At 35.3% G+C, this 27,061-nt stretch overlaps 1 protein-coding gene, 1 long non-coding RNA gene and 1 pseudogene across 2 annotated transcripts; 1 reads left to right on the top strand and 2 right to left on the bottom strand.

Annotated features, from left to right (window-relative positions):
• The window catches only part of LOC141447328 (pallidipin-like), a 24,566-nt pseudogene extending 8,542 nt beyond the window's left edge, over positions 1–16,024 (bottom strand).
• Positions 15,947–25,183, bottom strand: LOC141447326 (uncharacterized). Its single transcript, XM_074114763.1, has 3 exons — positions 18,718–25,183; positions 17,079–17,219; positions 15,947–16,083 (listed from the first exon to the last, which is right to left on the bottom strand). The coding sequence occupies exon 1, from the start codon at positions 24,823–24,825 to the stop codon at positions 19,600–19,602; it is 5,226 nt and encodes a 1,741-aa protein (XP_073970864.1). The 5' UTR covers positions 24,826–25,183; the 3' UTR covers positions 15,947–16,083; positions 17,079–17,219; positions 18,718–19,599.
• LOC141447337 (uncharacterized) lies at positions 17,691–27,061 on the top strand. Its single transcript, XR_012454264.1, has 2 exons — positions 17,691–18,478; positions 26,434–27,061. It is a non-coding gene; the product is annotated as an uncharacterized lncRNA (long non-coding RNA).

Genomic DNA, 27,061 nt, shown 5'->3' with positions numbered 1-27,061 from the left:
AAATAACTATAGTTTATAATTGAGAAAAACCAAGTGTATAAGAGAAAAAAATTCCATATCAATACGTGGTCCACAGTGGGAGATATAGAACGGCCACAATTTTACAAAATTTCATGACCCAAAAAATTTTCAACCCTGTATATCTTCTACCTTTTTAGATCTGTGCACAAAATAACTATAGTTTATAATTGAGAAAAACAAAGTGTATAAGAGAAAAAAATTCCATATCAATACGTGGTCCACAGTGGGAGATATAGAACGGCCGCAATTTTAAAAAATTTCATGACCCAAAAAATTTTCAACCCTTTATATCTTCTACATTTATAGATCTGCACACAAAATAACTATAGTTTATAATTGAGAAAAACAAAGTGTACAAGAGAACAAAATTTCATACGAATACGTGGTTCACGGTGGGAGATATAGAACGCCCATAATTTTACAGAATTTCATGACCCAAAAAATTTTCAACCCTTTATATCTCCTACCTTTTTAGATCTGTGCACAAAATGACTATAGTTTATAATTGAGAAAAACAAAGTGTACAAGAGAACAAAATTCCATATCAATACGTTGTCCACAATGGGAGATATAGAACAGCCACAATTTTACAAAATTTCATGACCCAAAAAATTTTCAACCCTTCATATCTTCTACATTTATAGATCTGCGCATAAAATAACTATAGTTTATAATTGAGAAAAATAAAGTGTACACGAGAACAAAATTTCATACGAATACGTGGTTCACGGTGGGAGATATAGAACGGCCATAGTTTTTCAGAATTTCATGACCCAAAAATTTCAACCCTTTATATCTTCTACCTTTTTAGATCTGTGCACAAAATGACTATAGTTTATAATTGAGAAAAACAAAGTGTACAAGAGAACAAAATTCCATATCAATACGTGGTTCACAGTGGAAGATATAGAACGGCCATAATTTTACAGAATTTCATGACCCAAAAAATTTTCAACCCTTTATATCTTCCACCTTTTTAGATTTGTGCACAAAATGACTATAGTTTATAATTGAGGAAAACAAAGTGTACAAGAGAACAAAATTCCATATCAATACGTGGTCCACAGTGGGAGATATACAACAGCCACAATTTTACAAAATTTCATGACCCAAAAAATTTTCAACCCTTTATATCTTCTACATTTATAGATCTGCGCATAAAATAACTATAGTTTATAATTGAGAAAAACAAAGTGTATAAGAGAACAAAATTCCATATCAATACGTGGCCCACAGTGGGAGATAAACGGCCACAATTTTACAAAATTTTATGACCCAAAAAATTTTCAACCCTTTATATCTTCTACCTTTTTAGATCTGTGCACAAAATAACTATAGTTTATAATTGAGAAAAACAAAATGTATAAGAGAACAAAATTCCATATCAATACGTGGTCCACAGTGGGAGATATAGAACGGCCACAATTTTACAAAATTTCATGACCCAAAAAATTTTCAACCCTTTATATCTTCTACCTTTTTAGATCTGTGCACAAAATGACTATAGTTTATAATTGAGAAAAACAAAGTGTACAAGAGAACAAAATTCCATATTAATACGTGGTTCACAGTGAAAGATATAGAACGCCCATAATTTTACAGAATTTCATGACCCAAAAAATTTTCAAGCCTTTATATCTTCTACCTTTTTAGATTTGGGCACAAAATGACTATAGTTTATAATTGAGAAAAACAAAGTGTACAAGAGAACGAAATTCCGTATCAATACGTGGTTCACAGTGGAAGATATAGAACGGCCATAATTGTACAGAATTTCATGACCCAAAAAATTTTCAACCCTTTATATCTTCTACATTTATAGATCTGTGCACAAAATAACTATAGTTTATAATTGAGAAAAACAAAGTGTACAAGAGAACAAAATTTCATACGAATACGTGGTTTACGGTGAGAGATATAGAACGGCCATAATTTTACAGAATTTCATGACCCAATAAATTTTCATCCCTTTATATATTCCACCTTTTTAGATTTGTGCACAAAATGACTATAGTTTATAATTGAGAAAAACAAAGTGTACAAGAGAACAAAATTCCGTATCAATAGGTGGTTCACAGTGGAAGATATAGAACGGCCATAATTGTACAGAATTTCATGACCCAAAAAATTTTCAACCCTTTTTATCTTCTACCTTTATAGATCTGTGCACAAAATAACTATAGTTTATAATTGAGAAAAACAAAGTGTACAAGAGAACAAAATTTCATACGAATACGTGGTTCACGGTGGGAGATATAGAACGGCCATAATTTTACAGAATTTCATGACCCAAAAAATTTTCAACCCTTTATATCTTCTATATTTATAGATCTGTGCACAAAATAACTATAGTTTATAATTGAGAAAAACAAAGTGTATAAGAGAACAAAATTCCATATCAATACGTGGTCCACAGTGGGAGATATAGAACGGCCACAAGTTTACAAAATTTCATGACCCAAAAAATTTTCAACCCTGTATATCTTCTACCTTTTTAGATCTGTGCACAAAATAACTATAGTTTATAATTGAGAAAAATAAAGTGTACACGAGAACAAAATTTCATACGAATACGTGGTTCACGGTGGGAGATATAGAACGGCCATAATTTTTCAGAATTTCATGACCCAAAAAATTTCAACCCTTTATATCTTCTACCTTTTTAGATCTGTGCACAAAATGACTATAGTTTATAATTGAGAAAAACAAAGTGTACAAGAGAACAAAATTCCATATCAATACGTGGTTCACAGTGGAAGATATAGAACGGCCATAATTTTACAGAATTTCATGACCCAAAAAATTTTCAACCCTTTATATCTTCCACCTTTTTAGATTTGTGCACAAAATGACTATAGTTTATAATTGAGGAAAACAAAGTGTACAAGAGAACAAAATTCCATATCAATACGTGGTCCACAGTGGGAGATATAGAACAGCCACAATTTTACAAAATTTCATGACCCAAAAAATTTTCAACCCTTTATATCTTCTACATTTATAGATCTGCGCATAAAATAACTATAGTTTATAACTGAGAAAAACAAAGTGTATAAGAGAACAAAATTCCATATCAATACGTGGCCCACAGTGGGAGATATAGAACGGCCACAATTTTACAAAATTTCATGACCCAAAAAATTTTCAACCCTGTATATCTTCTACCTTTTTAGATCTGTGCACAAAATAACTATAGTTTATAATTGAGAAAAAAAAAGTGTATAAGAGAACAAAATTCCATATCAATACGTGGTCCACAGTAGGAGATATAGAACGGCCGCAATTTTAAAAAATTTCATGACCCAAAAAATTTTCAACCCTTTATATCTTCTACATTTATAGATCTGCGCACAAAATAACTATAGTTTATAATTGAGAAAAACAAAGTGTACAAGAGAACAAAATTTCATACGAATACGTGGTTCACGGTGGGAGATATAGAACGGCCACAATTTTACAAAATTTCATGACCCAAAAAATTTTCAACCCTTTATATCTTCTACCTTTTTAGATCTGTGCACAAAATGACTATAGTTTATAATTGAGGAAAACAAAGTGTACAAGAGAACAAAATTCCATATCAATACGTGGTCCACAGTGGGAGATATAGAACAGCCACAATTTTACAAAATTTCATGACCCAAAAAATTTTCAACCCTTTATATCTTCTACATTTATAGATCTGCGCATAAAATAACTATAGTTTATAACTGAGAAAAACAAAGTGTATAAGAGAACAAAATTCCATATCAATACGTGGCCCACAGTGGGAGATATAGAACGGCCACAATTTTACAAAATTTCATGACCCAAAAAATTTTCAACCCTGTATATCTTCTACCTTTTTAGATCTGTGCACAAAATAACTATAGTTTATAATTGTGAAAAAAAAGTGTATAAGAGAACAAAATTCCATATCAATACGTGGTCCACAGTAGGAGATATAGAACGGCCGCAATTTTAAAAAATTTCATGACCCAAAAAATTTTCAAGCCTTTATATCTTCTACCTTTTTAGATTTGTGCACAAAATGACTATAGTTTATAATTGAGAAAATAAAGTGTACAAGAGAACAAAATTCCGTATCAATAGGTGGTTCACAGTGGAAGATATAGAACGGCCATAATTGTACAGAATTTCATGACCCAAAAAATTTTCAACCCATTATATCTTCTACCTTTATAGATCTGTGCACAAAATAACTATAGTTTATAATTGAGAAAAACAAAGTGTACAAGAGAACAAAATTTCATACGAATACGTGGTTCACGGTGGGAGATATAGAACGGCCATAATTTTACAGAATTTCATGACCCAAAAAATTTTCAACCCTTTATATCTTCTATATTTATAGATCTGTGCACAAAATAACTATAGTTTATAATTGAGAAAAACAAAGTGTATAAGAGAACAAAATTCCATATCAATACGTGGTCCACAGTGGGAGATAAACGGCCACAATTTTACAAAATTTCATGACCCAAAAAATTTTCAACCCTTTATATCTTCTATCTTTTTAGATTTTTGCACAAAATGACTATAGTTTATAATTGAGAAAAACAAAGTGTACAAGAGAACAAAATTCCGTATCAATAGGTGGTTCACAGTGGAAGATATAGAACGGCCATAATTGTACAGAATTTCATGACCCAAAAAATTTTCAACCCTTTATATCTTCTACCTTTATAGATCTGTGCACAAAATAACTATAGTTTATAATTGAGAAAAACAAAGTGTACAAGAGAACAAAATTTCATACGAATACGTGGTTCACGGTGGGAGATATAGAACGGCCATAATTTTACAGAATTTCATGACCCAAAAAATTTTCAACCCTTTATATCTTCTATATTTATTGATCTGTGCACAAAATAACTATAGTTTATAATTGAGAAAAACAAAGTGTATAAGAGAACAAAATTTCATACCAATACGTGGTTCACGGTGGGAGATATAGAAAGACCATAATTTTAAAGAATTTCATGACCAAAAAATTTTCAACCCTTTATATCTTCTACCTTTTTAGATCTGTGCACAAAATAACTATAGTTTATAACTGAGAAAAACAAAGTGTATAAGAGAATAAAATTCCATATCAATACGTGGTTCACAGTGGGAGATATAGAACGGCCACAGTTTTACAGAATTTCATGACCCAAAAAATTTTCAACCCTGTATATCTTCTACCTTTTTAGATCTGTGCACAAAATAACTATAGTTTATATTTGAGAAAAACAAAGTGTACAAGAGAACAAAATTTCATACGAATACGTGGTTCACAGTGGGAGACATAGAACGGTCATAATTTTATAGAATTTCATGACCCAAAAAATTTTCAACCCTTTATATATTCTATATTTATAGATCTGTGCACAAAATAACTATAGTTTATAATTGAGAAAAACCAAGTGTATAAGAGAAAAAAATTCCATATCAATACGTGGTCCACAGTGGGAGATATAGAACGGCCACAATTTTACAAAATTTCATGACCCAAAAAATTTTCAACCCTGTATATCTTCTACCTTTTTAGATCTGTGCACAAAATAACTATAGTTTATAATTGAGAAAAACAAAGTGTATAAGAGAAAAAAATTCCATATCAATACGTGGTCCACAGTGGGAGATATAGAACGGCCGCAATTTTAAAAAATTTCATGACCCAAAAAATTTTCAACCCTTTATATCTTCTACATTTATAGATCTGCACACAAAATAACTATAGTTTATAATTGAGAAAAACAAAGTGTACAAGAGAACAAAATTTCATACGAATACGTGGTTCACGGTGGGAGATATAGAACGCCCATAATTTTACAGAATTTCATGACCCAAAAAATTTTCAACCCTTTATATCTCCTACCTTTTTAGATCTGTGCACAAAATGACTATAGTTTATAATTGAGAAAAACAAAGTGTACAAGAGAACAAAATTCCATATCAATACGTTGTCCACAATGGGAGATATAGAACAGCCACAATTTTACAAAATTTCATGACCCAAAAAATTTTCAACCCTTCATATCTTCTACATTTATAGATCTGCGCATAAAATAACTATAGTTTATAATTGAGAAAAATAAAGTGTACACGAGAACAAAATTTCATACGAATACGTGGTTCACGGTGGGAGATATAGAACGGCCATAGTTTTTCAGAATTTCATGACCCAAAAATTTCAACCCTTTATATCTTCTACCTTTTTAGATCTGTGCACAAAATGACTATAGTTTATAATTGAGAAAAACAAAGTGTACAAGAGAACAAAATTCCATATCAATACGTGGTTCACAGTGGAAGATATAGAACGGCCATAATTTTACAGAATTTCATGACCCAAAAAATTTTCAACCCTTTATATCTTCCACCTTTTTAGATTTGTGCACAAAATGACTATAGTTTATAATTGAGGAAAACAAAGTGTACAAGAGAACAAAATTCCATATCAATACGTGGTCCACAGTGGGAGATATACAACAGCCACAATTTTACAAAATTTCATGACCCAAAAAATTTTCAACCCTTTATATCTTCTACATTTATAGATCTGCGCATAAAATAACTATAGTTTATAATTGAGAAAAACAAAGTGTATAAGAGAACAAAATTCCATATCAATACGTGGCCCACAGTGGGAGATAAACGGCCACAATTTTACAAAATTTTATGACCCAAAAAATTTTCAACCCTTTATATCTTCTACCTTTTTAGATCTGTGCACAAAATAACTATAGTTTATAATTGAGAAAAACAAAATGTATAAGAGAACAAAATTCCATATCAATACGTGGTCCACAGTGGGAGATATAGAACGGCCACAATTTTACAAAATTTCATGACCCAAAAAATTTTCAACCCTTTATATCTTCTACCTTTTTAGATCTGTGCACAAAATGACTATAGTTTATAATTGAGAAAAACAAAGTGTACAAGAGAACAAAATTCCATATTAATACGTGGTTCACAGTGAAAGATATAGAACGCCCATAATTTTACAGAATTTCATGACCCAAAAAATTTTCAAGCCTTTATATCTTCTACCTTTTTAGATTTGGGCACAAAATGACTATAGTTTATAATTGAGAAAAACAAAGTGTACAAGAGAACGAAATTCCGTATCAATACGTGGTTCACAGTGGAAGATATAGAACGGCCATAATTGTACAGAATTTCATGACCCAAAAAATTTTCAACCCTTTATATCTTCTACATTTATAGATCTGTGCACAAAATAACTATAGTTTATAATTGAGAAAAACAAAGTGTACAAGAGAACAAAATTTCATACGAATACGTGGTTTACGGTGAGAGATATAGAACGGCCATAATTTTACAGAATTTCATGACCCAATAAATTTTCATCCCTTTATATATTCCACCTTTTTAGATTTGTGCACAAAATGACTATAGTTTATAATTGAGAAAAACAAAGTGTACAAGAGAACAAAATTCCGTATCAATAGGTGGTTCACAGTGGAAGATATAGAACGGCCATAATTGTACAGAATTTCATGACCCAAAAAATTTTCAACCCTTTTTATCTTCTACCTTTATAGATCTGTGCACAAAATAACTATAGTTTATAATTGAGAAAAACAAAGTGTACAAGAGAACAAAATTTCATACGAATACGTGGTTCACGGTGGGAGATATAGAACGGCCATAATTTTACAGAATTTCATGACCCAAAAAATTTTCAACCCTTTATATCTTCTATATTTATAGATCTGTGCACAAAATAACTATAGTTTATAATTGAGAAAAACAAAGTGTATAAGAGAACAAAATTCCATATCAATACGTGGTCCACAGTGGGAGATATAGAACGGCCACAAGTTTACAAAATTTCATGACCCAAAAAATTTTCAACCCTGTATATCTTCTACCTTTTTAGATCTGTGCACAAAATAACTATAGTTTATAATTGAGAAAAATAAAGTGTACACGAGAACAAAATTTCATACGAATACGTGGTTCACGGTGGGAGATATAGAACGGCCATAATTTTTCAGAATTTCATGACCCAAAAAATTTCAACCCTTTATATCTTCTACCTTTTTAGATCTGTGCACAAAATGACTATAGTTTATAATTGAGAAAAACAAAGTGTACAAGAGAACAAAATTCCATATCAATACGTGGTTCACAGTGGAAGATATAGAACGGCCATAATTTTACAGAATTTCATGACCCAAAAAATTTTCAACCCTTTATATCTTCCACCTTTTTAGATTTGTGCACAAAATGACTATAGTTTATAATTGAGGAAAACAAAGTGTACAAGAGAACAAAATTCCATATCAATACGTGGTCCACAGTGGGAGATATAGAACAGCCACAATTTTACAAAATTTCATGACCCAAAAAATTTTCAACCCTTTATATCTTCTACATTTATAGATCTGCGCATAAAATAACTATAGTTTATAACTGAGAAAAACAAAGTGTATAAGAGAACAAAATTCCATATCAATACGTGGCCCACAGTGGGAGATATAGAACGGCCACAATTTTACAAAATTTCATGACCCAAAAAATTTTCAACCCTGTATATCTTCTACCTTTTTAGATCTGTGCACAAAATAACTATAGTTTATAATTGAGAAAAAAAAAGTGTATAAGAGAACAAAATTCCATATCAATACGTGGTCCACAGTAGGAGATATAGAACGGCCGCAATTTTAAAAAATTTCATGACCCAAAAAATTTTCAACCCTTTATATCTTCTACATTTATAGATCTGCGCACAAAATAACTATAGTTTATAATTGAGAAAAACAAAGTGTACAAGAGAACAAAATTTCATACGAATACGTGGTTCACGGTGGGAGATATAGAACGGCCACAATTTTACAAAATTTCATGACCCAAAAAATTTTCAACCCTTTATATCTTCTACCTTTTTAGATCTGTGCACAAAATGACTATAGTTTATAATTGAGGAAAACAAAGTGTACAAGAGAACAAAATTCCATATCAATACGTGGTCCACAGTGGGAGATATAGAACAGCCACAATTTTACAAAATTTCATGACCCAAAAAATTTTCAACCCTTTATATCTTCTACATTTATAGATCTGCGCATAAAATAACTATAGTTTATAACTGAGAAAAACAAAGTGTATAAGAGAACAAAATTCCATATCAATACGTGGCCCACAGTGGGAGATATAGAACGGCCACAATTTTACAAAATTTCATGACCCAAAAAATTTTCAACCCTGTATATCTTCTACCTTTTTAGATCTGTGCACAAAATAACTATAGTTTATAATTGTGAAAAAAAAGTGTATAAGAGAACAAAATTCCATATCAATACGTGGTCCACAGTAGGAGATATAGAACGGCCGCAATTTTAAAAAATTTCATGACCCAAAAAATTTTCAACCCTTTATATCTTCTACATTTATAGATCTGCGCACAAAATAACTATAGTTTATAATTGAGAAAAACAAAGTGTACAAGAGAACAAAATTTCATACGAATACGTGGTTCACGGTGGGAGATATAGAACGGCCACAATTTTACAAAATTTCATGACCCAAAAAATTTTCAACCCTTTATATCTTCTACCTTTTTAGATCTGTGCACAAAATGACTATAGTTTATAATTGAGAAAAACAAAGTGTACAAGAGAACAAAATTCCATATCAATACGTGGTTCACAGTGGAAGATATAGAACGCCCATAATTTTACAGAATTTCATGACCCAAAAAATTTTCAAGCCTTTATATCTTCTACCTTTTTAGATTTGTGCACAAAATGACTATAGTTTATAATTGAGAAAATAAAGTGTACAAGAGAACAAAATTCCGTATCAATAGGTGGTTCACAGTGGAAGATATAGAACGGCCATAATTGTACAGAATTTCATGACCCAAAAAATTTTCAACCCTTTATATCTTCTACCTTTATAGATCTGTGCACAAAATAACTATAGTTTATAATTGAGAAAAACAAAGTGTACAAGAGAACAAAATTTCATACGAATACGTGGTTCACGGTGGGAGATATAGAACGGCCATAATTTTACAGAATTTCATGACCCAAAAAATTTTCAACCCTTTATATCTTCTATATTTATTGATCTGTGCACAAAATAACTATAGTTTATAATTGAGAAAAACAAAGTGTATAAGAGAACAAAATTTCATACCAATACGTGGTTCACGGTGGGAGATATAGAAAGACCATAATTTTAAAGAATTTCATGACCAAAAAATTTTCAACCCTTTATATCTTCTACCTTTTTAGATCTGTGCACAAAATAACTATAGTTTATAACTGAGAAAAACAAAGTGTATAAGAGAATAAAATTCCATATCAATACGTGGTTCACAGTGGGAGATATAGAACGGCCACAGTTTTACAGAATTTCACGACCCAAAAAATTTTCAACCCTTTATATCTTCTACCTTTTTAGATCTGTGCACAAAATAACTATAGTTTATATTTGAGAAAAACAAAGTGTACAAGAGAACAAAATTTCATACGAATACGTGGTTCACAGTGGGAGACATAGAACGGTCATAATTTTATAGAATTTCATGACCCAAAAAATTTTCAACCCTTTATATATTCTATATTTATAGATCTGTGCACAAAATAACTATAGTTTATAATTGAGAAAAACCAAGTGTATAAGAGAAAAAAATTCCATATCAATACGTGGTCCACAGTGGGAGATATAGAACGGCCACAATTTTACAAAATTTCATGACCCAAAAAATTTTCAACCCTGTATATCTTCTACCTTTTTAGATCTGTGCACAAAATAACTATAGTTTATAATTGAGAAAAACAAAGTGTATAAGAGAAAAAAATTCCATATCAATACGTGGTCCACAGTGGGAGATATAGAACGGCCGCAATTTTAAAAAATTTCATGACCCAAAAAATTTTCAACCCTTTATATCTTCTACATTTATAGATCTGCACACAAAATAACTATAGTTTATAATTGAGAAAAACAAAGTGTACAAGAGAACAAAATTCCATATCAATACGTGGTCCACAGTGGGAGATAAACGGCCACAATTTTACAAAATTTCATGACCCAAAAAATTTTCAACCCTTTATATCTTCTATCTTTTTAGATTTTTGCACAAAATGACTATAGTTTATAATTGAGAAAAACAAAGTGTACAAGAGAACAAAATTCCGTATCAATAGGTGGTTCACAGTGGAAGATATAGAACGGCCATAATTGTACAGAATTTCATGACCCAAAAAATTTTCAACCCTTTATATCTTCTACCTTTATAGATCTGTGCACAAAATAACTATAGTTTATAATTGAGAAAAACAAAGTGTACAAGAGAACAAAATTTCATACGAATACGTGGTTCACGGTGGGAGATATAGAACGGCCATAATTTTACAGAATTTCATGACCCAAAAAATTTTCAACCCTTTATATCTTCTATATTTATTGATCTGTGCACAAAATAACTATAGTTTATAATTGAGAAAAACAAAGTGTATAAGAGAACAAAATTCCATATCAATACGTGGTCCACAGTGGGAGATAAACGGTCACAATTTTACAAAATTTCATGACCCAAAAAATTTTCAACCCTTTATATCTTCTACCTTTTTAGATTTGTGCATAAAATGACTATAGTTTATAATTGAGAAAAACAAAGTGTACAAGAGAACAAAATTCCGTATCAATACGTGGTTCACAGTGGAAGATATAGAACGGCCATAATTGTACAGAATTTCATGACCCAAAAAATTTTCAACCCTTTATATCTTCTACATTTATAGATCTGTGCACAAAATAACTATAGTTTATAATTGAGAAAAACAAAGTGTACAAGAGAACAAAATTTCATACGAATACGTGGTTTACGGTGAGAGATATAGAACGGCCATAATTTTACAGAATTTCATGACCCAAAAAATTTTCAACCCTTTATATCTACTATATTTATAGATCTGGGCACAAAATAACTATAGTTTATAATTGAGAAAAACAAAGTGTACAAGAGAACAAAATTTCATACGAATACGTGGTTCACGGTGGGAGATATAGAACGGCCATAATTTTACAGAATTTCATGACCCAAAAATTTTTCAACTCTTTATATCTTCTATATTTATAGATCGGTGCACAAAATAACTATAGTTTATAATTGAGTAAAACAAAGTGTATATATAAAAATCGAATATAATTTTCAAAAAAGATATATGTATTAATTGAAATTAAAAAGAAAATGAACGACTCGTTCAGACTCGTTCATTGAAATGAACGATTTTGCCCATCACTAATTCACTTCCACTGGAAAAATGCTGTAAAAGGCTATGACTTAAAAAGATAGGCCAGATTTGGTAGTGGAAAACTCAAATTTAAAAAAAAAGGAACAATTTTTGGTTTTCGTATCTTTCCTAAGTTTCTAAATTTCAATACATTTAAAATTGAAATTTCGCGGAACACTTGGACCATATTCGCGGAACACCGGGTAAGAACCACTGCTCTAGACGTATATAGGACCACCTTACATTCACATTTAACCATGTTTACCACTCACTAGACTTAGATAGGACCACCTTGCACTAACATTTAACCATGTTGGCAACTCACTAGACTTATATAGGGCTATCTTACAAGCACATTTAACCATGTTTACCACTCACTAGACTTATATACGGTCTACCGGAAAGTTCTGTCAGTTTTTGGAATAAAACAAAATACAAATTTTTCTTGCCAATAAACTTTATTAAAACTGTCCGGTAGGACAGTTGTATAAGGGTTGATTAAATAATATAATTGCCATTATTATTAATGATATCTCGCCAGCGTGGGCGCAATTTATGTATTTCATTTTTGGAAAATGTATTATTTTTTGATGCGAGAAATTGAACCAGTACTTGTTTGATATCTACTTCATTTTTAAATGTTTCGCCCTTCAACAAATTTTGTAAGGACAAAAACAAGTGATAGTCGGAGGGTGCTAAGTTCGGGGAATATGGTGGATGCGACAGAATTTTCCAGCCTTGTTCTGCAATTTTTAGACGAGTCTTTAAAGCAGCATTTGGCATGGCATTATCATGATGCAGTATGATGTTCTTCCTATTGAACATCGCCGGCCTTTTTTCTTGGACTGCTGTCTTTAAATTATGCATTTGCTAACAATACTTCTCCGAATTTAGCTTTTCGTTCGGTTTTAAAAGCTCATAATGTGTAGGTCCTCGAATGTCTCACTATATACACAACATTCTCTTATTCAGAGTGAAATTAGGTTTACAGGTGGAAGGGCTAGGTTTTCCGGGTTCACAATATGTCCTTTTCCTTAAGATGTTTTCGTAGGTAATCTACTTTTCATCCCCAGTTATCATCCGGTTCAAGAAGAGCTCGATTTTGACCTCGAACTACGGATTTAACCCCAATAGACTATTTTCAGAGGGGATATCTAAAAAATAAAGTGTACAGTAACCTTAATCCCTTGGCTTCAATCGAAGATCTGGAATGTCGAATAGCTCTAGCCTGCCTAGATCTGGTTTGTTCCATTTGAAAAAAAACTTAGATACTGTATCTGGGGAAATTGGGGTTTAAATAATGGGTCAATTACTGAAAAAAACTAGATTTGATTAAATACGTGTTTTCAATTTTTTTGAAATTTCCCGTCGTTTAAAAAAAAAAGTGGGTGGAACACATAACTCTGGTCACCCTGTTCATAAGTTTATTGAGTCGCTAATTAGGTTAAATGTGAGTGTAAGGTAGTCCTATCTAAGTATAGTGAGTGGTAAACTTGGTTAAATGTGAGAGTAAGGTGGTCCTATCTAAGTATAGTGAGTGGTAAACTTGGTTAAATGTGAGAGTAAGGTGGTCCTATATAACTATAGTGAGTGGTAAACATGGTTAAATGTGAGTGTAAGGTGGTCCTATCTAAGTCTAGTGAGTGGTAAACATGGTTAAATGTGAGTGTAAGGTGGTCCTATCTAAGTCTAGTGAGTGGTAAACATGGTTAAATGTGAGTGTAAGGTGGTCCTATCTAAGTCTAGTGAGTGGTAAACATGGTTAAATGTGAGTGTAAGGTGGTCCTATGTAAGTCTTGAGAGTCACCAACTTGGTATAGATGAGACACCAGACTGGTAGAATGAAGGTGCCAAGTTTGGGAAAGGTGGATAATACGTATTGATAGAGAAGAGGCACCAGCTAGGCGGAATAAAGATGCATTGGTCCGATTCTGGTTTAACCATTGGCAATGTTTAGTTTTAAAAATTTAATCTCTCATATTTTGATTAAATTAAAAAATTTAATCGTCCAAAGTGATTAAAACTAAATTTGGAATTTAATTCAATCAATTAAAATTATGATTATTTTTTTTTATTTTTTTTTTTTAAATCTTTTATTGCAATTTACCACTGCAACAGTTGTTGCAACAAGCAAATACGGTGAAAGAGAAAAGAAATAACGGGAAATCATGATTGGAGAAGGCACCCAGTGGTGCCACTCCAGTAACGTGCTTAAGATAAGAGAAGATCACGAGGCCATCTTCTCTTCAATCTCCTTAGAGGATTACCTGGTAATGTGGAGGAAGATAGGTGTTCTATGAGAGGGTTAGGATGAGCTGCTGTAGAGGAGTGAAATTTGAGAAAACGAGTGTTAGCAAGATCTGTAATGAAAGGAATTTTGAGGTCATTATGGATAGTGAGGTTAGAAATATTGAATGGAGCGTTAAGAAGTTTTCGAAGTATTTTTGGGCTATAATGCCTGGAGGCGTAGTGAGTTAGAACGCTTAGTCGATCCCCATACTTCGATGCCGTATGACCAAATGGGTCGCAGTAACATTAAATATAAGAGTCTTTTGTTATGTAGGTTAAGTTTTGAACGTTTGTCAAGTAGTCTGGCGAGAAGTTTGTAGCGTTGGTTAGTTTCTTGTCTTTTCAGTCTAGTATGGGGATTCCATGTCAACCGTTTGTCTAGGTTCAGTCCAAGGTAGCGTACTTTGTCCACAGCTGGTATAGGAGTTTGGTTCAAGATGACAGGAGGTAGGATTTTCCGTCTGAGAGTAAATACTATAAACTTAGACTTCGTAACGTTGGTTTTGATTCTCCATTTGAAAAGCCAGTCCTGTAAGAGGTTGATGTGTGTTTGTAGAGTTCGTGTAGCGATAAGGGGATCGGAGTGAATTTAATTTTAATCAACTAATTTTGGAAGATTAAATTTTTTAATTTTAATCATGATTAAAATTAAATTTCGGTTTAATTCAATTGTTTTTTAATTGATTAAATTTTTGCCCAACTCTGCCCCTGTATACCCCCTCGTATATAAAATAAAAAATTGTATTCTTGATTTTACGTATTGTAACTTTAAATTAACAGCAAAACAATCTGAATATAATGTGTCTTGTAAAGACCATATACATATGATATGTTCCTATTAAAAAAATAATTTATGAATAGGTAAACATTTCAAACCAATAACTATTGCAGGGATCGTAAATTAAAACAGCAAAGCGTTAATAAAGGAGAAGTAAATTATATGCGGGCCATGCGTAATATTAGTCAAAACTAAAGCAACATATTTTCGAATTTTTACATTTTCCGGCATAATAACTTTTTTTTTGGCGTACCACTAAACAATCTTTCGCGCACTCTTAGGGGTACGCGTACCCCAGGTTGGGAACCGCTGATTTAAGGTGTAAATATAATTCCTAACCTACTAGACAGAACACTGAGAAATCTCCAAATTTTGAAAACTATGAACACTCTATTAGTGAATAATTGTTCTACATTTAGAATTAAATTGAATTTTAAATTAGAACTAGATTTAGGATTAGATTTAGAATAAGTAATTAAAGATAAAAATTAGATTTGTTTAATTGAGCTAAATATTAATTTCGAACAAAGTTTTGGTCTATTTAACTTATGTTTAATAATACGTACCTTATTCGAATTAAAGTCACTCATTGGTGTTACATCATAACATTTGGTAAAATCAGTACCATTGTCATCAGGACCACCACCAATAATAACATATTCGAATGTTAAAATTCGAAAAAAATAGATGAATAAGGTGACAATTGAGGCAACTAATAATACTGCTAGGAACCTGCACAAAATGTTTCACAATATTAAATATACAAAGTTTTATGTTCGAGAAGGAAGGAAGCGAGCTAGACTCTTAATTTTCCAGTATTACGTCGTTCACGAAAAGTTCTCTGAATTACTTTAAAATCTCTAAAACGTTCTGGAGATAAGATATAATTTTTAAACTTTTGATATTGGGGTAACTGTCAAATAATTCAAACAATTCGTCCACTTATATAAGGTCAAAAGTAAATTTTCATCTTAACACTGCATTGCCAATCTGGAGTCAATTTGACTCCACAATAATAGGAATGGTATCTGTTCCCCACATCTCAAAGCTATCCCAAAATGCTCTTAGATATGCTATCCCCACTCTCTCACCATTTGATAGTCACGAGCTGAAGGCCGTGGAATTCTAAGTTTCTTGCAGATTAGTTTACTTGAATTATAAGAGTCATTTTTACTCCAGATTGGCATTACACATAAATATATCGGAGTCTTTTCGACTCCCGATTGGTAATATAAGTAGATTTTCTGTTATTAACTTGACTCTAGATTACTAATTTGTTCTGCCCATACAGGGTAATTTACTTTTACTTCAAAACCTTCCTCGCGAAGAATTCTGAGATTTTCCTCTTGATATTTTTGAGTGTCATAAAATTTATATTTTCTTAGATTATGAAAACCGAGAGCAAAATTCATTCATGTTTATTCTTTTTTGAGCTAAATGTTACAGCTTTACAAAATGATTCAGTGAATCGAGTTTGTGTGCTAATCGTAAAACTTGGATATAACAACTTTTTTGGATATAATCAACATTTGTTGTCTAAATGCTTATTTGATAAATTTACATAATTTTCTTAGAAAGTCACAAAAAAAAGCCTCTTTCTAGAATTGATTTTCTGTCCGAATTGCAGCAAAACTTGTAGCAAATTGGTTAATTTCCCATCCGTGTCAACAGCGCACAGTAACTGAAAAAATAGGGAATTTAATTAAAAAAATGAAAATGTCCCTTACCAGAAGGCAGTCAATCCGGGTTCTACAAAATACTGAAATTACTGCGATCCCAAGTTGAAGTTAATTCCTTCTGCGTGAAATGTTAATGCCGATTTGTGGACAAAAATTTTTTTTCGTTCTTAATTCCTATTCTTTCTCATCCTTTAATGCAAATTTTATTATTAAAATTGAAATCAATGTAAAAAAGATATAAAAAATAAATTATGGAGTCTATATGACACCACATTGGCAATAACTGACTAGGTTCGAGCATTGGCAATGCAGTAGTGTTAAACATAGGCTTTGAGGTCTACTGTTACAAAGAGATAGAATATTTTCTCTTTGTGTATCTGATTACCCACCATAGCTGAAAAATTAAAAATAGAAATCTTTGAAAATTGCCATTTCGAACAGTTGCAACTAAAGAAGTGACAATAATATTTTGGTTCAAATTAGTAAACCTTTAAAATATTCATTCTGAATTCCTAGATGCAAATTATATCAGTTTATAAGTCCTTTGTCCTTTCGAATATTCCGTAATTTTCAAGGAAGTCGCAAAGGGTTACATTTGAACTTGGACATTAAGCACATCAACCCTAATCCTTTGGTTTGAAATTTCAACTTAAGCAATATTGTTCTTTTAAATGATTCTACAGACTTTATTCAACAGTAACATTTCAACATCGTAAACATGTGCAAGAAGAAGTTCAATTAATTAATTATGAAATGAAAAGAAAGCAGCTATTTTACTTACGTGTTCATGTTAGCGAGGTGAGATGTATAAAAACTGTATTTTATTTCGGATCACCCCACTCAATCACCCCACTCATAATTTTTATGAGCAGCCATTATGAACACGAATTTTAATTGGGAGAAAAACAAAATAGCATTTTTACCTGAGTAGGTAATCTATTGTGTTTGTATTCAAGGAAATTTCACACTCGTTTTGAATTTAAGGAGTAGATCAGTGTGTAAAAAGTAAGACTAGATAGTTGTGTTTAGACTAGATTTTGTGGAGGATTTTTGTAGTGCCCTGATGGCCTCCGGACAGTGTTTATATCCACCACCGGAAAGTGGGCATGTAGGAAGAGAAAATCTAAGGGCCAGCAACTGAATTCAAACCCTAGATCTCTGCGAAGAAATTTTGAACGCTAACCAATGAGTTACGATTTAAAATATAATAATAATATTAATAAGTAAAATGAAATAACAATTTATTTGTAAAAATTGATAAGCTCTGAAAGTCATCTTAATATTTTTGTTAGATTATAAAAATTAAACTGACGAAAATCATGCATTTAATTCTATTAACAAAAACGCCAAAGTAAAGATTTTTTTCTCTAATGCTTCTAACCACTTAAATCCCAAAACTGTGGCCAGGTTATTTTTGCTCGCCCCTACTAATCTACTATTAACGTTAGGTGTCGGGGCGTGATAGGGTTCCGTGCGGAACCTTACTATTTCCGCACCCTGTTTAAAGAAGGTAGGCCCAATGGGGATTGGAGGGTCCTTAAATACAGAGAAAATGACCACAATTACCACTTAGCACTTATAATTATAATTGAAGTTAAATTATAAGGTTGGAATGGATGCCCAAAACATAAAAATGTGAAAATAATTATTTTATGGAATAAAAAGTAAAGTAAAAAAGTCTAAATACCGATTTGATGCTGGTGAGAATCGAACCTGCGGTGTGAAGCGTTAGTGTCAGCAGTCGCTCACGCTACCATTAGGCTAAGCCGCTGGCTATATATGGTGTGCTTCTCTACGGACGATAATCGTAGGTATGCGCCTGCTGGACGCCGGAACTGCTCACGTACATGTACGAGGCGTTATCGTAGGCGGAAACGTTCGAGCCTTCCACTACCGCACTTGCACTCACTATTTTGTTCTTGATTTGCAAATTAATAACAAAGACGTTGTACTTGCACAAATATAATTATAACCGTTGTAATTGTACAAGTATAATCATAAACGTTGTAATTGTACAAAACGTAAGTATAAGACAATGCAAAGAAATTGAGCAAGGGATAGGCGAGGTAAACAATACTCCGACTAAGCCCTGATGTCTGCTCGTATGTGGCTGGCACCGTACTACTACTGAGTACTGACTCTTGTTGCTGGGCACAGCAACAAGGTGCAAAGTTTAACTTTTTTGTTTGCTGTTAGGCAGCAAACAGCATAGACTGTAGCCCTTCTAGAATTTATTTTAATATTTTAAATTATAATTTAACTTCGGGTACAGTACACTCCAAAACTTATAATGTGGCCTGAACATACCGCCCACCAAAATTATATTAAATTTTCCAAGATCTATAGTTCATTGTGAAGCAGCGAGATCCGCGGAAGGTGGCCTATTCTGGTTCAAGGGGTAGTAAGGCTAGGAGAAGGAGTTTACCAAGGGTTGTAAAGCTGCAGTTCGGTCGCTATGGAAAGACTTGATAGATTGAAATGAAAGTTAAATAAAGGGAATGATATGGATGCTTGGCATCAGTAAGCAAGCTGGTGCATTGCGCACGGCTTGAATGTATTAATTTGATAGTTAGGATTGTTGGTTAAGAGGCGCCAAAGGAACCAATTTGGCTACGGGCCTCTTGTAGGTGCCGGTTTTAGTCCGTATCGTAACTACCCGGACTATACCGTCGCTGCCGGGATGTGTTTCTGTGACTCTAGCTAATGGCCAAGATTTCTGTGGGGAATTGGGCTCTTTGAGGATAACCAAATCTCCCACCAGAATATTAGGGGTGCTCTTTAGCCACTTCTGGCGTTGCTGGAGGAAATGGAGGTACTCCATGCGCCACCGATTCCAGAAATGCTGCGTTTTGTCCTGAATAAGTTGCCAGCGCTGAGATAGTCTTGTGCTCCCAGGAGAGTGCTCCTCGGGTAAGGCGGTTATGGATCTTCCGATGAGGAAGTGCCCTGGAGTCAGACAAGCTATGTTATCTGGGTCGGATCCCATAGGTATAAGGGGTCTAGAGTTGAGGATGCCTTCTATTCTGCAGAACAATGTAGCCAGTTCTTCGTAAGTAAGCGCGTTCTCCCCAATCACCTTGTGTAAGATGGTTTTACAGGACTTGATGCCGGCCTCCCATAGCCCTCCAAAGTGGGGAGCTGAAGGTGGATTGAAAGACCACTCAATCTCCTGAGGCACGGTATATTGAGTGATCCGTTCTTGCGCTTGAGCCGACCTAAGTAGCACCATTAATTTTCTGAGGCGATGAGCCGAGCCGATGAAATTTGTACCACAATCCGAATAGATGTGCGCCGGCTTTCCTCTTCTGCTGACAAAGCGTTCGAGTGCTGCCAGAAAGGCGTCAGTTGTGCACTTGGATACTAGTTCCAGGTGCACGGCTTTAGTGGACATACAGACAAATAGGCATAAGTATGCCTTCCCGAGAGCAGCCTTTCGCCGCAAGGATTCACGTATGTAGAACGGACCTCCAAAATCTACGCCAACGCGAGCGAACACCTGCCCCTCCTCAAGTCGTGAGGAGGGCAGATTGCCCATAAGGGGAGCTTGAGGAGCACGCGTTGTCTTGTAGCATGTAACGCAATGGAAGACGCGGCGGCGAATTATTCCCCTGGCTCCGGGGATCCAGTACCTAGTCTGCAGCATGGCTTGGAGCGCTGTGCTTCCTGCATGCAGATAGGTTAAATGATAATGATCAATCAACAATTGTGTAAGGTGAGATTTGGAGGGGATAATGTAAGGATGCTTGGCATCATATGGGAGGCGAGAGTGTTCGAGTCGTCCACCCACCCTCAAAAGGCCTTCCTGGTCAATGAATGGACGCAGGGAGGAAAGGGATCTAAGGTTTACTACCTTACCGTCAAAGGTCACATAGCAGCGTTGTGCAAGCTTTACAAGAAGCTTTCCGGCCTTCCTATATTCGGGAAGCGATATAGGGCCAATGGGCAGTGCACGGTGTTGCAACTTGTTTATGAACCTTAGGACATAGGCAGTGCTACGCACCAGCTTGGGGTACGTACTGAAACGCTCAATCCAGTCGAATGCGTCTGAGTCAGATGTGGTATTGAGCGCGGTGATGTTTTTTAATTTAAGTTCAGGAAGAGGTTGGTCGTGTGGAGCGATTGGCTCGAGCCAATTACTCGGTATGGTACGCAGCCAAGAGGGCCCCGCCCACCATAGAGGATGGTGGAGAAGTTCACCTGGAAGAGTGCCTCGCGATGCGCAATCTGCAGGATTTTCCTGGGATGGCACATACTTCCATTGGTTTCTCTGGGTATTGTCCAATATAGCGACAATTCTGTGGGCTACGTACGTGTTAAGCAACTCTGGTGGAGTGGAAAGCCAACCCAGCACCACCTGAGAGTCTGTGAAGAAGATGGATTCTCTGATGCCTAACCTGGTCACCAGCCCTTGACATGAGTGGAAGAGCTTGCTGAGAAGTAATGCTCCACACAGCTCTAGGCGCGGGATTGTGGTTGGCTTGATGGGTGCAAGCTTTGTTTTTGCCTTGAGCAGGGATGCTTGGACACCCTCGGGAAGCGTGGCTAGCAAATATAGAACAGCTGAATAGCCTCGCTGTGAAGCATCGCTGAAACCTACTATTAGGTGTAGCGTGGCGTTTGGTGACGTGAAGTGGCGGCGAAGCTTTATTTCGCTTAAACAGCTAAGCTGGTCTACGAACAATTGCCACTTGTTCACGATTTGTGAGGGGCCTACCTCATCCCAACCAATTTTCGCTACCCAAAGGTCCTGGAGAAGCGTCTTAGCGAAGAAAATTGCCGGGGCTAAATATCCCAGGGGGTCATAGATGCGGGCAATGGCGGATAGGATCGCTCTCTTGGTGAGTTTCAAAGGTGGAATGCGTATTTGATATGAAAGCACGTCCTCGCTGGGGCTCCATTGAATGCCGAGTATCTTGATAGCGTGGCTATCGTCGGACAGGGCTATACAGGGATCACCAATTTCATCCTCGCGGAGAGTATGCAATAAATCTAGGGAGTTGGAGGCCCATTTACTCAAGTGGAAACCTCCCTTGCCCAGCAGGGTAACGAGCTCTTCTTTAAGGCGCATGACACCCTCGATGGTCGATGCCCCAGTGGCGATGTCGTCAACGTAAATATCCTCGAGTAGAGCTCTTGAAGCTAGAGGATATGAGTCGCCTTCGTCATGCACCAGCTGTTTGAGGGTTCTCTGGGCCAAGAAGGCAGAGGCCTTCTCACCATAAGTGACCGTACATAACTCGTACTCTTGCAGGGGTTCGTCTGGGTTGAATCTCCACAGGATGTGCTGATACTTTCTGTCGCTTGGATCCAACAGGATCTGGCGATACATTTTGACTATGTCGGCAATAAAAACGAACTGATGTACGCGCAAGCTAGTGATGACATCGCCTATATCCAGCTGTAGCTTAGGACCAGCAAACAGATGATCGTTTAGCGATCCACCTCGAGTGCTGCATGATGCGTCAAATACAACGCGTAATTTCATCTGGCCATTCTGTTCTTTGTATACCGCATGGTGAGGAATGGTGTAAAGGGAAGTGTCCGAAGGGGCTACCTTCATGTGGCCTAATGTTAGGTATCCCATCATGAAGGCATGATACTGCTCTTTTAATGAGGCATTTCTTTCGAGCTTGGCTTCCAAGTTAAAAAACCGGGTTAGCGCTTGCTGCCTGGGGTTATCCAAGTTACAGATGGAATCTTTGAATGGTAAAGACACTATGTAGCGTCCCTCAGGGGTTCTACTATGAGTAGAAATGAAATGGGATTCGCAAGCATTTTCTTCCTCTGACACAATGCGTGTTTTAGGCAGTTCTTCCACTTCCCAAAACCTTGCCATGATGTTCTCCATATCACTAGTGGAAGGCGCTAATAGAGTGGATGACTCTTGGCATAAGGTGGAGGTTTTAGTGGGGCCCGCTGCCACAAAACCGAATATTGTTGGAAGTAGCTTAGGTGAATCAGGACCTAACGTAAGAGGCTTCCCTTTGATTATGTCATAGAATAGATCGCCTCCTAGCAAGAATTCGATTGGAGCTGGCTTCCAGAATTCTTCGTCGGCGAGTACATATGATCTATACAAATTTAGCAATTCGGAAGGAAGTTGCTTATGAGGGAGAGGGCCAGTAATGCGCGTGACTACTATGACCTCTGGGGCCAAGTCTGCGCGAAGATCTGAGTAGAGCGCTGATCGAATGTGACAGGTCAATTTGCCCACTATGCCACTAAGGGGTGCCTGACCAATGCCGGATATGCATTGTGCATAGGGCTGCGGGATCAGGCCTAACCTCGTAGCGCAGTCGAGGGTCATAAACGAGTGCTGACTTCCATTATCAAGGACCGCGCGCACCCTTTGGTAACGGCCTTGGGCGGATTGCACTTCAATCACAGCTGTGCCCAACAGAACCTCTGTGTGAGTGTTTTGAGTACCCAAGGTTATGCCGCTAGTACTTGGTACTGTAGAGGATGCGGAAGGAGTAGGTTGTGTTGGAGGTTGCGAAAGGTGTAGCCAAGTATGATGCATTTTAGCGCAAAGCTGGCATCTTCTTTGTGAACTGCATGAATCCTTCCCATGCTTAGCGGAAAGACAGTTGGTGCAGCCCTTCCAATCCTTTAGCAGCTTGATGCGCTCTGAAGGAGAAGCCTTGCGGAAAGGGTCACATTGATATAGACCATGGGCCGATTTGCAAACAGGACATGATATTCGGGCAGCCTTAGATGAATCAGGATACGTTTTCTTCCTTTGTAATGGCGGATTGCCTACAACCTTGTTATCAACAAGAAGAGACGCATGAGATGTACCTCCCCTTCCGTTTGTCGGAGGGTGACTAGGTCGCAATGGATTTGAGGGAGGGCCTGAGTCCTCATTAGTTAGTTCCGAGGACCTCCACTCTATTCTAATAAAATCTATAAGATTTTGATAGGTGGGAAATTCTGTGCGCGCGTACTGCGTTTCAAAGGCTGTCCTTGTGCCCTTATCTAAGCAACGGAGGACCAGATAGAATAATAAGTAGTCGTCCGCTTGAGGAATTTTTAACTTCCGGAAGGAATCGATGCACTCAACAACAGTAGTCAGTAGATGCTTAATGGAATTGGAAGTTGGCTTGTTTTTAAGAGGGGTATAATCCAATACCGTCTTGAGGTATTTATTCGCCAATCTGCGCTTGTCATTATAGGTGGCATTGAGCAAGTGCCAGGCTTGAGAATAGTTGGCCTCCTCAATGTCTATCCCCTTAATTAAGGTGAGGGCTGGACCCTTAAGGCATGAAATAAGGAAAAGAAACTTTTCAATTCCAGATAAAGAAGCATCTGAATGAATAAGGGCAGTGAAAGTGTCGCGAAAGAGCGGCCATTCTGCCTGGTTCCCATCAAAGGTAGGAAGATTTATCTTAGGATACTGAGCTCTTATAATACGTGATTCGCTTAAGGTTGAAGCCTGGCCAGATGCTGGCGCAGGAGCTGCAACAGGAGTTGGATTCATGTGATGCTCATATATGGCGCTAATTTCATAATAATAGCGTTTCACAGTCTGCTGTAATTGTTTATCTTGTTGACTGGGAAAGAGGCTAGTTAACTGCCAGGAGAGTACTAGCTCTATTATTTTATCCCATGTAGACTGGAAGGTGTCAAAATAAGAATCTAACTTCTTGTACATACCCTTGAATAGAAATAATTGGGAAGGGTCCTCAGTGATGGATCGCCCTTGTTCTAAAAGAGCTTTAATCTCATGAGCTAAGTTTTGAAGTTTTGACTTCAGATGAGTGAACTCTGCGGTTCGTTCGGGGGTAAGGCCTTCCATTCTGAGCAATAGAATTGATGAACTGCTAGAAAATCAAAATAAAATCCCTAGAACCAGAAGAGAAATGCGGAAAGTTGAAGTAAACACAAAGCAATTATATGAAAATGCTGCCAATAGTTAAATATTTTTTCTGCGATGAGCGGAAGGGAGATATGTTATGGCCAGCGTACAATAAACAGTATTCCAGAAAGATAAATTCTGTTTTGAGAACTAACTATTAATAAACAAAGGGCTAAATGAGCCAAATATTATAAACTATAATCAAGAATGAATACAAAACACTTTTTAAAATGAAGAAATAATAGAAATAATTATTATTGAATTAAATGTAATTCGATTAAATTATTAATTGCGTTTAAACAATTCAAAATTTATAATAATGTCTAATGTAGACGTAAAGAATTAAGTGTAATTCAATTAGATTTTTAATAGCGCTTGAAGCTCACAATTAATATTAAGTCTAATGTAGACGCAAAGGTTTAAGTGGTAATTGTGGTTTTAAATAAATATAATAACTGAATGATTGGTAATGCCCAATAGTTATTAAAGAATAATTTGCATACTTCCGGAATGCCGGAAGATAGAGAATAAAAGTAGAATCAGACTGTACTAATTCGCGGGGCGAGAAAAAGAAATAAAAATAAAATGAAATAAGTATTTTAATAAATATTTATTATTATTATTAATTTTGTTGTTGTTAATAAACATTTACTATTCGGGCAGTGCCGAAATGTAGGGTTTGTGTCCCTGTTCGGGCGCCAGAAAATGTCGGGGCGTGCCCTTACTATTTCCGCACCCTGTTTAAAGAAGGTAGGCCCAATGGGGATTGGAGGGTCCTTAAATACAGAGAAAATGACCACAATTACCACTTAGCACTTATAATTATAATTGAAGTTAAATTATAAGGTTGGAATGGATGCCCAAAACATAAAAATGTGAAAATAATTATTTTATGGAATAAAAAGTAAAGTAAAAAAGTCTAAATACCGATTTGATGCTGGTGAGAATCGAACCTGCGGTGTGAAGCGTTAGTGTCAGCAGTCGCTCACGCTACCATTAGGCTAAGCCGCTGGCTATATATGGTGTGCTTCTCTACGGACGATAATCGTAGGTATGCGCCTGCTGGACGCCGGAACTGCTCACGTACATGTACGAGGCGTTATCGTAGGCGGAAACGTTCGAGCCTTCCACTACCGCACTTGCACTCACTATTTTGTTCTTGATTTGCAAATTAATAACAAAGACGTTGTACTTGCACAAATATAATTATAACCGTTGTAATTGTACAAGTATAATCATAAACGTTGTAATTGTACAAAACGTAAGTATAAGACAATGCAAAGAAATTGAGCAAGGGATAGGCGAGGTAAACAATACTCCGACTAAGCCCTGATGTCTGCTCGTATGTGGCTGGCACCGTACTACTACTGAGTACTGACTCTTGTTGCTGGGCACAGCAACAAGGTGCAAAGTTTAACTTTTTTGTTTGCTGTTAGGCAGCAAACAGCATAGACTGTAGCCCTTCTAGAATTTATTTTAATATTTTAAATTATAATTTAACTTCGGGTACAGTACACTCCAAAACTTATAATGTGGCCTGAACATTAGGATAACATCTTTATTCTTAAAATCAAAAATTGGAATATGTAGAATGCATAATCTGCTTTGTTGCATTCAACCGCTCTTCAAAATGCTTTGCAAAAGGGAGCACAGGAGTTGAAATGAGTTAATTTCTTTCTATTTAGTTGCCAATGTTCTAACTCCCCACCACCCTTTCTGAATGCTATAATTTAGGATTTTAAATCAAAACAATTCCACAACGAAAAATTGTTTACACAATTGGCGAGGGTGATAAAACTATTGCAATAATTTAATGTAAATAATTTTCACTATAAATTGTGCCTTCTCCAATCATGATTTCCTGTTATTTCTTTTCTCTTTCACCATATTTGTTTGTTGCAACAACTGTTGCAGTGGTAAATTGCAATAAAAGATTAAAAAAAAAAATTGTGCACATGTTCATATATTATGTGTTAGTAGATTTGTTTTTAATTTAAAATAATAAAGTGACTTGTATTCTCTTCCTAAAGTAGTAATAAAACATCAATATGGTATTTTGTGAATAAATTAAGATATAGAACAAACAAAAAAGCTCACAAATATTTATTGTATTGGTCTTTTATTGCGCATTCATTAATAATTCAAACGAATGTTAAATTATACGAAAAAAATTAAA

The sequence above is a fragment of the Rhodnius prolixus genome, unplaced genomic scaffold (genome assembly GCF_049639745.1).
Source record: "Rhodnius prolixus isolate KJV_2025 unplaced genomic scaffold, Rpr scaffold_7, whole genome shotgun sequence".
Lineage (NCBI taxonomy): Eukaryota > Metazoa > Arthropoda > Insecta > Hemiptera > Reduviidae > Rhodnius > Rhodnius prolixus.
Note: the sequence above shows the minus strand (reverse complement) of the source record. Positions and strands in the feature narration are given on the sequence as shown.